Below are 17,101 nucleotides of genomic sequence, written 5' to 3' on the forward strand. Positions count from 1 at the left end.
CAGTAAAAATCGTGCCTAAATAGCTGAAATGTTTTACTTGTTCCACAGGTTCTCCATTCACAACACAGTTGACATTTTCAATGATTCTGCCTATTTTCATTGTCTTTGTCTTTTTATTGCTGACCTTCATATCATATCTATTACAACAGCTATTCAATTTAGTCAGAGAATCTTGCAAAGAAGAGTTACAAAGATTATATCTGGATTATGGGATTTAGATTATGAGGACAGATTGCGAGTACGTGGGTTGCAGACTCTTGTTAACAGGAGAAAGAGGGATGATATGATAGAGGTCTATAAACTTTTGAACGGGTGTTATAAGAGATATCAACTGATGAAATTTTTCATTATATGGAAGGTGGGGAGAGAACGTGGGGCATCCATGGAAGTTAAATTTATTTGCAGTCAAGAAAGGGGTAAGAGCTAGGTTTTTCTCCCAGAGAGCAGTGAGTGAGTGGAAAAGTGAGTAGTAAAAAGAAATTGAGTTCAAATCCCACTGCAGGAATGGATATCTGTGAATGCTGTTTGTTGATAGATGATTTTCATCACCCAGTGTACCACTTTGCCCACTGAAAGCCTGAAATGATATGAAAAGATCAAGTTTGGTCTCTAGAGCAGCTTCCTTGCTTGTTTTATCTAGTCTCCAGCTTACTCACTGTTACCGTTGTTACACAGTTACACATTGCTGTGCTTTCTGTATGCCAGCTGTTTCCCCCCCCCCCCCCTTTTTTTTTTTCATGACACACAGATGAAAGGTCACAGGACCTATGCCATAACAGTGCCATGTGTGGGTAAATGATTAAACAGAAAGAAATAATCTATTAATATGTTTCTCAAAGAGTAAGTGATTGTACTCAGTAGGGGAAAACAGTATTGGGGAGATTGTTCAAAAAAAGGTTGGACTAGTAGACAGTGTCTCTGCTCTAGCCAAAAGATCGTGGTTATGAATCCTACTATGGTCTGGATGTTTGTGAATGTCTTTAGGTGGCAAAATTCACCTGATGAAAAAGATTAAATTCAGTCTGGTGTGGAACCACCACCCTATTTAATGTAAAAAGTCTAAAACATAATTTGTAAGATAAAGATCTATTTCTCCTTTTTAGTGCACAATAAAGGAGAAATTATGGTATTTTAAGTACTCTTGATATCAAATAGTTATGAAGTTTTTTTATGCTTGGTTTAGTGTATGTGTGTATATATACTGGATACTTAAGAGTCAAAGTTGGATGTGCAATCCACACCTTCTCATGGCGCATCCTGTTAGGTATCTACCTGGATAATGAATGAATGATGAATGAAGACAGACTGGCAATTTGGGATTTAGCTCATCAAATTGTATTCTTCCGATGATGACCTCAATACAGGGGTCGAAACGTCAAGTTTTATTTTATTAGTAATTAATAAAATAATCTGTTCAACACGTGTTTTTGTGTTCCTAAATTTACAAATATGAGTGCTGATCACCGTGTAACCTTAAAAGAAAGAATGTATTCTTATTTGTCTAAACCGTACAGCAAAAATGATTGTGCAACATGCCAGATTTCATGCTGGCTGGGATTAAACTGGGAGCCAGCCCCAGAAGTGGAGATACCAGGCAGAAGCAATGGCGAGGTCATCTTTACCTATAGGAGTTGCCAAACCAAAAGGAGTGGCACACCTTTTAACAACTTCTATAGGTAAAGATGACCTCGCCATTGCTTCTGCCTGGTATCTCCACTTCTGGGGCTGGCTCCCACTGAAGAGACCTCAATAAAGGTCGAAACTAGTCTGGGTAGTGGCCCTTCCCTTAACTGCATAACATTATACACATCCGCAAGGAGATGTGTTTTGTATTATGGGAGATACCGAGATAGGAGCGATGTTAGCTTAGTCCACCTTTGCTACGAGTTGCATGGTGTTGTACATTACCTTACCTTACATTATCATACCTTACCCTAGTCCTGAAGATATTTTCAGGTGCAAACTTTGTTTGCTCACACTTGGATAAAGGATTAAACTAAATTTATTATAGTCTAACCAAGTGAAAAATAAACTTTCAATATCAGGTAATGTAGGCAAACATAAGAATGGAGAAAATGAGACTTATTTATGCCTGTGGTATTAGAGAAGGCAGCCACAGTGAAAAAGGAAAAGTTGATCCTTGTTCGAGATCTAAACAACAAAGTAGCAAATGATTCCTAGACATACACAAATGTTTTGAGAAAATTTGGAGTAAAGAGAAAAGCAAATAAGAATGGTAAGTGCTTGCTGGATTTCTGTTCAGGACATGGTGTTAGTTATTACTAACACCATATTCCAACATGAAAATGTACATAAATTCACATGGAGAGATGTAAGAAATAAGAAAAGTCTCACTGACTATGTTATTGTTGATAGTAATGTTTTCCCACTTGTTCAGGACACAAGAATATACAGAGGATTTGAAATTGGAAGCGATCACCATTTAGTTTTGAGCAGGAAAAACAAATTGAATTTCTTATTGAAAAGAAAGGTGTGTAAAAAAGTTTAAAAACAAATCAAAGTTGTGCAACTTTCAGAGGTGACCTATAGAGTCAAATGCATAAAAATTTTTTCATTCAAGAAAAATTGAAAGAGTTGAAAAAAAAGAAACAAACCTTGGAGATTCATTGGTAATCTCAGAAGAAAACATTTACTGATTCAGCCATGTGGTCAAGTTGTCTGCAGGGATAGAAAAATTAGAACTCCATGGTGGACCTTTTCAAAGCCACTTCAGGCCTCCAGTAAGTAGGGAGGTGGTCTCACACTGGTCAATGAAATTCATATCTCACCTAAAAAATAATCACAAACATCCATGCCCACACCATGATTCGAACCCACAGTCAATTGGCTGGAGAGTAGAAACACTAACTTCTTGGCTAACCAGGATAGCAAATTACTTTGAACATAGTCAAATAAAACAAGCAGTGACAGCATAGTGATAAAAAAAAAAGAAAAATACTCAACAGGAATGTAGTCAGGAATACATATCAATGCTTGAAGTAGAAAAAGCCATCAAAAACCTGAAATGTGGAAAAAGCAGCTGGAGCAGATGATAATCAACCAGAAATATTCAAACATGGAGGTATAAAGTTTTACAGTAGCTACAATGCATAATTCAGAAGGCCTGGTCAGAGGGTAGAATTTTAGATAATTGAAGTAGAGCACTCATAGTATCCATATATAAAAGGAAAATAAAAATGACTGAAAATTATTAAGGAATTTTTCTATTGAACATTCCTGATAAGATTTATGCAAGTATTATTATTATACAGTATCTCCATGGAGTGTAGAGATACGATGGATGTGGAGTGGGTGCAGAGATACTTAGGAGTAGGTCTTCCACATTGTGGAAGACCACTCCAATGTTTATACACACAATATCTATCATACCTCTCTTTAAACTGATTTACTGTTGGGGCACTAATGATCAATTCTGGCAATCAATTCCATTCATTCACCAATCTCCAAACAAAAAAAATCTAGTTTGTACACCATTACTAATTACACTCGTACACAACTTCCATGGATGACCCCTGGTTCTCTATTTGTCATATAATTGAAAAACTTCCTTTGCATAATGTTATATCGTTACATAAATTTTATCATGTCCTCTCTTCTGCACCTTTGCAACCCACACATCCTCAACCTATCCTCATTTCACAAACCTCTCACCAGCTTGGTCACTTGTCTCTGCATCCTCTCTACCACTTCCTGATCCCCAAGAAACCTGGCTGTGACTAAATATGTGCACATTAGTCAAGATGCAGCTGGATCATAGCCTTGTAAAGAGGAATAATAACTTCCCTATCTTTACTTGGATGTTTTTCAACATCCAAGTAATCCTTTGAGCTATTTTATCAACTTTTGCAAAATGCCCCTGAACTTCAACTCTGTCCACCAATATCCCCATTCCATAGCCTCATTTCATGCAATTCAGTACCATGAATGAGATACACAACGCAAAATCTTTTCAACCTATAGGACTCGTTATGAGAGAAGTAATTCACTTAAGGGAGACCCTAATAGGCTCACCAAATAATGAATACGGAGATGAAGATCAATGGATACAGCAAAGTCAATAAGCTTATTACATTATTTCAACAAATGAGATGTAAATCTAACAAACTGCATCAGAGACAGACCATATCTTGATCAACTAACATATTGATCAAGTATGCAATCAGCAGTGTGGTCAAGACAAGCAACTGTGAATATTAAGTCACTGTACAAGCCATGTAAACTGAGAATTACCCCAAGAAAACTAACTGGTCTGTATTAACATAAAACCCGTTTCCTCGAGAATCCATAAATCATATTTCTGCCAGCAATCCAAAATTTTCAATAATTTAGAATCAACAATAATCCAAATATGCATGGGTGTTTGTTTACGTTCACCTTCATGTTCTCCTTATCTCACATCACTTTATGTCTTTTTTTTGGGGGGGGGGGGGGGTATGTTGAAAGAATGTTTCCATGAACCACTTTCAAATCTTGATGAACTAAGGGATAAAATTACAAAATATGTCCAGCCAATGTCCTAACCCTTGTTCTCCATGACAGAGAATCTTTGCATGCACTATGAAACCTATCTTGAAGGACAAGGTGCCCATTTTGAGCATGTAATCTACTGTCATTAATGCTATATTTGACCAAGATTTTACCGATAGTTGTGGATGTACATATCCTTATGTGTAAATATATATTTATTTGTTAATAAACCCATTTAGTCCATAACATATATCATTGTAGTTATTCAGTAGATTTTTGTGCTGTGCCATACTGTAGATTATTGATATTTATGAGTTGTATGTTGTGGTGTGTGGCAGAATGAAGGGTGAAGTACTGGACGTGGGTAGAAGGAACGACAGGATCATGCGAATGAAATTGGGTCTTGGAGAAGAGCGGGTGGTTGTATTATGTGTATATGCCCCACAAGTTGGTTGTACTGCAGAGGAAAAAGATGAGATCTGGAACATGTTAGATGAAGAAATGAGGGAATTGGAAGAAAATGAGATGGTGATTGTCGGAGGAGACTTGAACGGGCACATAGGAAGACAGAATAGAGACTGTGAAAGGGTGCATGGTGGCCACGGAGTGGGAATGATGAACCAGGAAGGAGAGAGGGTTGTGGACTTTGCAGTAGCGTTTGATCTGGCAATTGTGAACTCGTGCAATCGAGGTGCTTGGTGAGACATCTGGAAAGATTAGAGAGCAGAAGGAGGGTTGGTGGTGGAATAATGATGTGCAAGTTCGAGTGACAGCTAAGAGGAAGGCAAAGCAGAAGTGGGATGAGTCAAGAGTGGAAGAGGACAGAGAGGTGTACAAAGAGAGAAAGCAAGAAGCCAAGAGAGTTGTGGCACAGGCAAAGGCCATGGCATATCAAGATCTGTATGATCAATTAGAAACAAAGGAAGGGCAGAGAAAAATTTACCAACTAGCAAAATGTAGAAATAAAGCAGCTAAGGACATCTTACATGTGAGGCAGATCAAAGATGCTGAAGGAAGAGTATTATGGAGGGATGTGGACATAAGAAACAGATGGAAAATATACTTTGAGGGACTTCTGAATGAGGAAAATGCAAGGACTCACAGAGGAGATGGGCAGCCTTCTGAGGGGATGGTGCAGAACATCAGTAGAATGGAAGTGACGGAGGCCATGAAGAGGATGAGGAATGGAAAAGCGGTGGGCCCCGACAGAATTCCAGTGGAGGCATGGAAGGCACTGGGGGAAGAGGGAATTGACCTGCTGTGGGACCTGTTCATGAAAGTTTGCCAACAGAAAAATATACCCGAGGAATGGAGGGAGAGTACTCTTGTTCCCATCTACAAGGGTAAAGGAGATGCACAAGACTGTAAAAATTACAGAGGAATAAAGTTGATGTCCCACACAATGAAGATCCTAGAAAGGGTTCTTGATGGTAGATTGAGGGAGGAGGTGGAGATTGCAAAGGAACAATTTGGCTTCATGCCTGGAAGATCAACAACAGATGTTATCTTTGGGTTACGACAGATGATGGAAAAATATCGAGAGAAACAAAGGGAGCTACATCTGGTATTTATTGATCTCGAGAAAGCATACGATAGAGTGCCAAGGCAAGAAGTCTGGAGGTGTCTGAGGGAGAAGAAGGTGCCGGAGAAATATGTCAGGTTGGTGCAGGAAATGTACAGAAATGTAAAGACAAGTGTTCGGACCTGTTTGGGACATACAGAAAGTTTTCAAGTAACAGTTGGCTTGCATCAAGGGTCAGCATTAAGTCCGTTTCTGTTTAATATTGTGATGGAGGTAGTAACAGAGGAGGTGAGAGAAGATGCACCTTGGACAATGTTGTATGCAGATGACATCTTGCTGTGTGTAGATTCAAGAGAAGAAGCGGAAACTAAACTGGAAAGATGGAGAAAAGTACTGGAAGAGAGAGGTATGAGACTGAGCAGAAGTAAGACAGAGTATATGTGTTGCACAGTGGGCGGTGGCCAGGAGACAGACCTGGAGCTGGAAGGAAATGTCATCAGGAAGGTGAGAGACTTTAGATACTTAGGTTCGACAGTGGAAGAAGATGGAGGAGGTGAGAAGGAAGTGGGATGCAGGATACAAGCAGGTTGGAGGAACTGGAGGGAGATGGCTGGAGTGTTATGTGATAAGAGGGTGCCGATCAATCTGAAAGGCAAAATTTATAGGACAGTAGTGAGGCCAGCTATGACATATGCTACAGAAACTGTGGCCCTGAGGAAAAATAACATTAGCAGGATGGAAGTAGCAGAGATGAGAATGCTTAGGTGGATGTGCGGTGTGACCAGAAAGGATCATCTGAGAAATGACTATGTCAGGGGAACAGTGAAAGTTACGAACTTAGGAGCGAAAATACAGGAGGCAAGGTTGAGATGGTTTGGTCATGTGATGAGGAGGGAGGACGAATATGTGGGAAGAAGGGTCATGCAGATGGATGTGCAAGGAAGGCGGAAGCATGGGCGGCCAAAGAAGAGATGGAGGGAGCTGGTAGAAGAGAACTTGAAGATGAAGAACTTGGATGTTGTGACAGCCCAAGACAGGAAGGTGTGGAGGAGACTCATAATAAACAGTGACCCCACTTAAGTGGGAGAAGCTGCAGAAGAAGAAGAAGAAGATGATGAGTTGTATGCAATATTCTCCATTTTCTGGAACATGCATATTAGAATGAGAAGAGGAATCAAGTTTTTTTTTTTTTCGGTTACTCCACCCCCACATTTTTTTATACCAATTGAAAAAGAATAAAATAAATTAAGTATTACAACAAAGTTTTCTAAATTTAGTTAACTTTACATATTTGAGTAATAAGTAAGCATGCGCTTACCGCTGCTTCTTCTGTCCGTCCAAGCATTCTTCATTATAGCATAACAGTAAAATTAACAATTGATACATTACTTTCTGAAATAGGAACTTCAATATTGCATAAAAGTCAGAGAATTATTATTATTTTTTTTAAAATCAGAATAATGAATTTAAATCCACTAGTAGTTTTAACAAAAATGACTTCTGGATAACCATCAAAACAGAATATATTAATGGCTAGTAGTGAATATTCAAATAATTAAATGCAAAAACAACAAAACTAATAAATACAGTTGACTCTTACTACAGCACACACCACCATGGTGAATTCTCTCAGTATAACAAACTACTAAAATAATCTTTAATCTTTAAACAAGCCATAGCAGGTCTATGGAATGAACCTTATGAGAATAGGTTGAAGATTTGTGGGTTGCAGAAACTGGTTCGATGTTGATAGTGCATGGGAGGCAGTTAAGAAGTGTTTGCAGGAGGCAATGGCTGACTGTATCCCTAGAGTCCGAATAATAAATCAAGTAGGGGTTAAATGGATGAATAACACCATTAAGCTTCAGCTGCAAAAAAAAAGAAACAACTGTGGAGGGAAATTAAGGAGAAAGGTGACTGGCAGGCACATGAACGGTATAAAGCGCAGGCCAGAAGGGTAATGAGTGTGGTAAGAAAAGCAAAAGCGGATTATGAAAGAACATTAGCCATGCAGCCTAAAGAGAATCCCAAACAGTTTTTTCGATATGTTGCAAATAAAAGAAAAAATGTATATGTCAGAATGATTTTAAAGAATGCAGATGGTAGGGAGGTAACCGAATCAGTTGATATAGTGGAATTACTGAGCGAGCACTTTGCAAGAGTATATCATCCAGGTGGTGACATTGCAGGAATGAATGAACCAATAGCTTATACGGGAATTATGGTGAATGAAGTGCAGGTGAATAGTCTATTACAAAACCTCAATGTCAATACATCTGTGGGATTGGATGGTATACCAGCTGTTGTCATATGTGAAGCGGCTAAAGAATTGTCAGTGCCCTTGACCATTTTGTTTAATTTGAGTCTTGGATCTGGGTTAGTCCCGAGGGAGTGGAAAGAGGGGAAAATAGTTCCACTGCATAAAGGAAAGCATCTGAGAGGAACTGTTCCTTTGTTTGCTGATGATGCAAAGTTGGGTAGAGCAATAGTGAGTGCACAGGATGTCAAAATTTTGCAGGATGATTTGGATAGATTGGAGGACAGAGCTAAGGAGAATGTATGTTAATTTAATGTGGCAAAGTGTAAGGTTATGCATTTTGGGGTGAAAAGATTAGCAGCAGTATATCACACTGGTGGAACCATACACCAGGAGATTGATGAGGTCAGGGATTTGGGAGTGTTAGTGGATAGGGAGTTGAAGTTTAGAGGGCACATTGCAAAAGTGACTAAATCAGCTCATTAAATCACTTGGTTGTTGAAAAATACCTTGACGAGCAGAGACAAGCAAGTTATTGTACCTCTGTATTGAGCCTTGATAAGACCCCATCAAGACTACTGTGCCCAGATATGGGGACCAGGGTTTCTTCTTGATGGGGAGGAGGTGGAGAGGATCCAGAGACGAGTGACCAAGATGATAGCAGGTCTATGGAATGAACCTTATGAGAACAGGTTAAAGATTTGTGGGTTGCAGAAATTGGTTGATAGGCAGAAAAGGGGTGATATGATTGAGACATTCAAATTACTGAAGGGTTTCCATAAGATTAATTCAGAAGATATTTTTGAGAATAGGACTGGTGGTGGGAGGACTAGGGGGCATACATGGAAGCTGGGCAAGAGTGTGGTTAGCAAGGGTGTTGGAGCTAGGTTTTTTACTTGGAGAGTGGTGAATGAGTGGAATAAGCTGCCAGAGTTTGTTGTGGGTGCCATGACTGTGAATGAGTTCAAGGCAAGGTATAATAGATACTGTGTGAATGTCGAAAATTATTCTTGATGTTAGGGCCTCCCTCGATGAGTCTATCGACTCCTTGGAGTTGCCCGTAATAATAATAAAAATAATAAAGCAATAAATTACACGATAACCATAATAATTAACGTTAATGAAATGAAAGTACAATTTCGTACTGAAAATAACAGTACATCATCAGTGCATAGAAACAAGCAAATCAAAGAAAGAGTAATACAAGGTACATACAGCAGTTGGTGGTTTAGCAATTAAAAACTGTTACGGCATGCTAGAAATTAATATTAATTTTCTTCTTTCACTATGCGTTATTCCCACTTCCTATGCAGGGTCAGCATGTTACTTAGATACAACTACTTGTTAGTACCACTCCAACCAACCTGTCGCCTGGTATGCCGCTGGGGAGGGGGGGAATATTTTTTGGCTGTAGAGGCGTATGTTCACGGGGCCGGTTTGCCTACTTGTGGGATGAAAAACGCCAGATAAACTGGTGGAAAAAAACCCCTACTGCCTGCACCCAAGACCAGCTAACTTGGCTATGCCTGAAGAAAATCCTTATGTTCCTCACGTCTTCGATGGGAATCGAACCTGGGACACTCCTTCCCCAGGCATATGGTTGCGAAGCGCAAAGCCACTAAGGTAACTGCGCAGACAAGAAATTAATAATATTATTAAAAACTATTTTTTAGGTTCAACAGTGAAGGAGGATGGAGAGGCTGAGAAGGAAGTGGGATGCAGGATACAAGTTTAATGGAGGAATTGGAGAGAGATGGCTGGAGTGCTATGTGATAAGAGGGTGCCGATCAATCTAAAAGGCAAAATCTACAGGACAGTAGTGAGATCAGCTATGATATATGCTATGGAAACTGTGGCCCTGGGGAAAAAATAACATCAGCAGGATGGAGGTAGCAGAGACGAGAATGTTTAGGTGGATGTGTGGTGTAACCAGAAAGGATCGTTTGAGAAATGACTAAAAGGGGAACGGTGAAAGTTACAAACTTAGGAGCGAAGTTACAGGAGACAAGTTTGAGATGGTTTAGTCATGTGATGAGAAGGGATGAGTATGTGGGAAGAAAGGTCATGCAGATGGCTGGGCAGGAGAGGAAGAGGCAGGAAGCACGGGTGACAAAAGAAGAGATGAAAGGTTTCATGTATTCAATATAATATTGATGTTCATTAATTCATTTTTCCACAGAATGGCTTGTCTGTCCAAAGTATGTTAGATTACATTTACAAGGTATCTGGTAAATGCCAGCTAATGATAGAGGTGACTCTTTTGTGTAGATGGCAACAGATTAGAAATTTTGTTGATAGGAAAATATGTAGGAATGAGATGATAAAACTAACAAAATAGTCTTACTCACAGTATCAATGTGCCTTAGTAAATGAAATTCACTACAGCAAACTATTCTTTTGGACTCTTGGAATTCACTATAGTGCACATTTAATAGGAAAATTAGTCATTACTGTTGTGCACATTTTTTTTTTAAACTATCCATATGAATCTCTCTAGTCGTAATAAAACTCTTATACAATGTTACATAACTGAAACTTGTGATAAATGCTCATTGTAGATGATCTGATATTTCGTTTTTTGACAAGTGATTACTACTACTACATGAATGTCATCTGTTAAACAATTTAACAGCATCAGCATTTAACTTTGTTTTTGTATATGTGAATATGTTTTATTTATTTATTTTAATATACACAATGTCAATTTTATTTAAGGTTAGCAGGAAGCTTTTGGTATTGAGACCACATTGTGATATAAGGAATTTATTAAAAATAAACAATTATATTACAATGTGATCTCAATATTGAAAACTTCCTACAGAACTGCTTAACCACAGAAAATGACTTGTACATCTGAAAGCTCACAGTGAGTGCCTATGGTCTCAAGTAACACAACTAAAAAAATTACAAATTAAACATAAGAACTTAATCAACTGATTAATGTTTCAATGCAGAGGCAATGATATTGTACCTAATTTTGTTATAATTAAACATGCATTTCATTCAGCTAGAGGAAATAGAATCTACAGAAAAACAGAACTAGTTATCTTAAGAGAATGGATCACAGCCACTAGATGGCAGTTTTCAAATGTACATACATACATACATCTTCAAGGCCCACTCTTCCTAATTGGGTTGTGGGGGCAACAGCTGCAAGAGGAACTTCCAATGGTCACGATCCTCTGCCACCAAGCGTAGGTGTTCTGGTGGGATTCCCAAACGTGTCCACCCAAGGTTTTGGATATAATCTATCCAGCGAGTCCTTGGCCTTCCACGTGGCCTCCCACCCTCTGGCTTGGCAAAGAGGGCCTGCTGAGGGAGCCTCTCTTGTGGCATTCTGACCAGGTGCCCGTGCCAGCGTAACTGTGATCTCTCGACACGGAGAAGCAGTGGTTGAGTATTGAGGGTTTCCCGAATTGCAGAGCTTCTGACTCTGTCGAGTTTTGTCAGCCCCGCAACCCCTCGAAGGAACCTCATTTCAGCCGCTTGGATTCGTGTCCGCATTCTTTCGTCATTACCGAACTCTCATGACCATAGGTGAGGATGGGGACATAGACTGTATTGAAGACAGCCAGCTTTGCCTTCTGGCTTAACTCCCGCTTCAATACTACCGAACGGCCAATCTCCCGCAATATCGAGCTTGCTAAGCCAATTCGAGTATCTAGCTCTATGTCCCATTTTCCATCATTCGTGAAGATGGACAAAAGTTATTTAAACTTCTCCACCTGTCTCATTGGGATTCCACTTACATTTAGAGTGCACTGGAATGGTTGCCTTGAGACCAAAAATGTTTCAGTTTTGGCAACACTGATCTTCATTCCGGTGTCTGCACAAACAGCTACAAACCTATCCAGGGTCCGCTGGAGGTCATCTGTGGAAGAGCTAAGCAGAACTAGGTCATCTGCAAAAAGCAGATGTCCAATGCTACATTTTCCAATTCTGACACACTCACTGCCTCGGCTGTGCCTATCAATCCAGTCCATAAATATTATGAAAAGGAGGGGTGACAGAACACACCCTTGGTGGAGGCCAATGGAGACTGTGAAAGGTTCAGACTTTGTGCTGTTTACCCTGACACAAAACTCTGGGCATTCATACAGGGACTTGATGGCAGCTAATAGTTGACCATCCACTCCATACTCCTGTACTACTTGCCAAAGCTTATCCCAAGGAACCCGGTCATATGCCTTCTCCAAGTCCACAAAACATGTGTAGACATTTTTGGCATAATCCCAAGATTTCTCAAAGACTTGCCTTAAAGTGAAGATTTGGTCAGTTATGCTTCTACCAGGACGAAAGCCACATTGTTCTTCCTGGAACTTTGACTCAACTATGCTCCTGCACTGTCTTTCCAAGCACTTAGCATACACTTTCCCAGGCAGGCTGAGCAGAGAGATGCCACAATAGTTACTGCAATCCTTCTGGTCTCCCTTCTTAAAGACTGGTATTATTATGCCTGTCTGCCATTGCTTTGGTGCTTGCCCAGATATCCAAGCAGCCTGACACACTCAAGTCAGCCAGAGAACATCGTCTTGATTTAAGGCTTTTAGCATTTCAGGCCGAATTTCATCATCACCAGCAGCCTTGCCTGATTTTAGCGATTTTATTGCTAAATGGACCTCTTCTGCTGTGAGACTAGTCATTGCCCCGATCTGCACCTCTTGGATGTCCACAACTGCTGGGCCACCCGGGTTAAGAAGGCTCTCAAAGTATTCCCTCCATCTGTGGAGGATATCCTTCTCAGTTGTTAAAAGCACCATCAGAGACCTTAATTGCCCTTGCTGTGCACGATTTCCTCCCTCGAAGGCGACGGATGGTCTGCCAGAATACTTTGTTTGCATTTGCATAGGATGAGTCTAATCTTTCTCCAAAGGATTCCCAAGCCTTCTGCTTTGCTGTCTTTAATGCCTTAGCAGCAGCTTTTCGTGCCTCAGCATACTGCAAACGCATCTCAGGTGACCTGACTCTAAGCCATGTTAGGTAGGACTCCTTTTTTGCCCGGACAGTTTTTCAAATATAGATAAAAATACACTGACTATACATAGTGAATTGGCTACATTGCTACCATCCGATCTATGGGATAGCATTGACAGAATTACATCCAGCAAAGCTACAGCACAAATCATAAGAAATATAATTTAATAAGCTTGCTTCAACAAGAAAAAGCAAAACAATTAAAATATCTAGTTCAGTCTAAAGTTGTGATTAATCTTTCTTCCAAAGTCCTGTCAAAAATGGAAAAAAATCTCCTAATGGAAGATTTTAATTTTGCTTTATTTCCACAGAACATTCCAAAAGTAGACATCATAGCACAAATTGAAAAAGGAATATGCAATCTTCCTAGAGATTTGGCAGATTTCATCTGCATGCAAACTTCAGCCTTATTACTAAAATGTAAAGTACCACGTAGAATCTTACCTAAATTAGAATTCATAGCCCCTAAAGAATTAAGACGAAATAAAAACATAGTAACAGTCAAGGCAGATAAAGGAAATAGAACAGTCATTATGAATTCAGATGAATATGCAAGAAAAATGAACAGCCTATTAGAAGATTCCAATACCTGTTCATCCTCAGTAAATACAATAAAGTAATCCTCAGTAAACACAATAAAACCAATGACTTGATCAAAAAGTTACCTAATTGGCCAGAAGAATTTAAAAAAATCTTTATCATCAAAACATCCACTGGTCCCAAGAATTTATGGCACACCAAAAATTCACTAAAAAAAATATTCTGTTAAAGCCAATTGTAGATGGGAGAGATTCTTTAACCTCAAACTTAGTGAGATATCTGTCAAACATGATATTACTACACATAGGAAAAACAGAATCATTTGTAAAGAACAGTTTGCATTTCATTGAAAAAGTAAAAGATATAAATATAGAACCTTCAGACATCTTAACAAGTTTCGATATAGTCAGTCTCTTCACCAATGTACCCAGAAATTACAGTGGGTCTACTTGTAAATTTTTCCCACATGACATTGTAGGACTACTTAAACACTGCATGGAAAACATTTTATCAAGATAAATATTGGGAACAAAAAAGAAGGACTTGCAATGGATTTCTCAACTTTCTCCAGTCCTAGCCAACTTATTTATGGAAAATTTTGAAATTAATGCATTAAAAACCTATCAGAAAAAACCAAAAGTTTGGTTTTTTCTGATAGTACGTCATTATGTCTATGATATTTTCATCATTTGGTTAGGAATGGTGAATGAGCTGAATGCTTTCGAAGATTATCTGAACAACTTGCATCACCAATATAAAATTCACTATTGAACTAGAACAGCACAAAAAAAATTACCTTTCCTTGATATCCTTGTCAAAGTAAATAAAGAGGAAAAAAAGGTTATTCTTCTCTGTATGCAGAAAACCTACCACAACAGGAAGATTTTTAAATGTCACTTCACACCACCATCCATTGCAGAAGATAGGCATAACTAAAACTTTACAAGACAGGGAATACAATATACCAAACACACCAATTAAAGGGAATGAAGAACTGCACTATCTGAAATGGGATGCTTAAGGGTCGAGCTATATAACTGAGAGGAGACCTCCAAATAGCCTTTAAAGGAATGCAGAGAACCGACCAGGGCTTCTGACCTAATGTCCAATCCTCACCTTCTCGTGGTGCATCCTGTTAGGTATCTACCTGGATACTGAACGAACGAGGACGGGCTGGCAATTTGGGATTTAGCCATCCAAATTGTATTCTTACTGGCTTAAATCAAAATATGAAATGATGGTATAACATGACAGAATTTCATGCCGGCTGGGGTGTCACCCGGTTAAACAAGGCCCCCGTTGTTTTTGCCAGGGAAAACAGCAAAAAGTCAGCTACTGGAACAAATCCGAAAACCCACACCAACTCAACACCACCAGAGTTCAAGATTGGTACTATCAACATAAGAAGTCTGAATGGCAAAGAAATGGCGCTAACAGAAGAATTGGATAAGTACCAGATCAGCATAATAGGGGTGACTGAAACAAAAAAGGCAAAAACTGGTGAGATCTTTCTGAGCAATAAATACAAAATATTATATTCAGGCAATGACAATCAAGGAAAGTATTTAACACTAAATACGAGACTAATCTTCTTGAATGGGAGGCAGTCTCAAGTAGAGTGATGTGGGCAAATATGAGAATGGGGAATTGGACAATGAGACTGATTTGTGCCTATGGTCCCACAGAAGGTTCTACTCAAGTAGAAGTGGAAGAATTTTTTTTGAGGCTTTAGAGAAAGCAACTGACACAATGAAAAAGGAAAAGTTGGTCCATGTTGGGGATCTAAATAGCAGAGTAGGAAATGATTGTCACACATACAAAAATATATTGGGAAAATTTGGAGAAAAGAGCAAAGTTAATAATAATTCTTGTAGAAAGGCTTATATGCTAGTCAAACACGATTATTAAATACTTAAGGAATTGACAGCATACACTAGAAATATAAATTAAATCAAACTTTAATATATACTTTCCAATATTTCAGCAACGTCACATTTCCATCTTCATGGGAACTTAGGATAAAGACACGTGCATGCAAGTACTACATAACAGCAAATGAGAAATGAAGCAAGGAAGCTACCGTTTTCCTAAAGTCCTGATGGTGACCACCCTGGCGGGCTATATTAGGTGTTCTTGGCTTTTGGGCTGAAGTTCTTCTGATGTATGTTTCCCAAATTTGGGGAAGTCTCATGCATCCAAATTTGTTGGGGTTTTGCATGTTCCTAAGGGCTGAGGCTGATTCCATGAATAGTCTTTCATTTTGAACTTGGTGCGGTGTATTACTGTGGCTTTCTTCCACCTTATTCTGTGGCGAGTATCCAGAGCATGGTCTGCAAGCCCAGAGTGGCTGTACTGGAGAAATTGGATGTAGTCCTTGTGTTCTGTGATTCTGATATTTACTGTCCTACCTGTTTGGCCAAAGTAGGACAAGTTACAGCTGCAAGGGACCTGGTATACACCAGGTAGGTCTAGGGGAAGTGGTTGGTCTTTAGTATAGCAGATAAGGGATGCCAATTTTCTATATGGTCTGCAACAAGAGGTCAGATCATGTTTTTTTAAGACTTTGTTGATTCTTTCTGAGGTGCCTTGGATGTAGGGAATGGTGATGGATTTGGAATAATCTTTTTTGTGAAGGGGGGGAGGTGGGTTGTGGATAACTTGTTTTAGTATTTTTTGGATTTTGTTGGGGGGGGGAGGTAGCCATTGGCTAAGAAAGTGTTAAGGATGTGATTTAGTTCAGTGGTTAGGGCTTTGTCATTTGAACAGATTAGTTTAGCCCTGTTGAATAGTGTCTTAATAACTCCATATTGTTGTGAGAGGGAGGACTGTTGGTGAATACATCTGCCTGTACGGGTGGGTTTCTATAAACTGAGAAAACCAAGGTTCCATCAGGTTGGTGGGTAATTAGTGTGTCTAGGAGGCTATTGTTTCCTAATTTTCCTAATTTGGCCAAACAAGCAGGACAGCAAATATCAGAATCTCAGAACACAAGGACTATATCCGATTTCACCAGTACAGCCACTCTGGGCTTGCAAACCATGCTCTGGATACTCGCCACAGAATAAGGTGGAAGAAAACCAAATAATACCACAGCAAGTTCAAATATGAAAGACTGTTCATGGAATCAGCCTCAGCCCTTAGGAACATGCCAAACCTCAACAAATTTGGATACATGAGACTGCCCCAAATTTGGGAAACATACATCAGAAGAATTTCAGTCCAAAGGCTATGAACACCTAATATAGTCTGCCAGGGGGCACCATCAGGACTTTAGGAAAATGGTAGCATCCTCGTTTCATTTCTCATTTGCTGTTATGTAG

General features: G+C 39.3%; 1 protein-coding gene across 5 annotated transcripts in view; it reads right to left on the reverse strand.

Moving 5' to 3' along the window:
- Vps16B (Vacuolar protein sorting 16B) overlaps positions 1-17,101 on the reverse strand; it is a 289,159-nt gene that overhangs the window by 160,778 nt on the left and 111,280 nt on the right. For 4 of the 5 annotated variants that reach the window (XM_090399626.1, XM_090399624.1, XM_090399623.1 and 1 more), the window contains exon 9: positions 7,329-7,356. The exons of the other annotated variant lie outside the window; for it this stretch is intronic. In XM_090399626.1, coding sequence (XP_090255752.1) covers positions 7,329-7,356 — 28 coding nt within the window. The remainder of the gene's footprint in view (positions 1-7,328; positions 7,357-17,101) is intronic. 5 annotated transcript variants of the gene reach the window in all.

Source organism: Typopeltis vanoorti, chromosome 10, assembly GCF_054136105.1.
Source record: "Typopeltis vanoorti isolate ZY-2024b chromosome 10, IOZ_Tvanoo_1.0, whole genome shotgun sequence".
In the NCBI taxonomy this organism is placed as follows: Eukaryota; Metazoa; Arthropoda; class Arachnida; order Uropygi; family Thelyphonidae; genus Typopeltis; species Typopeltis vanoorti.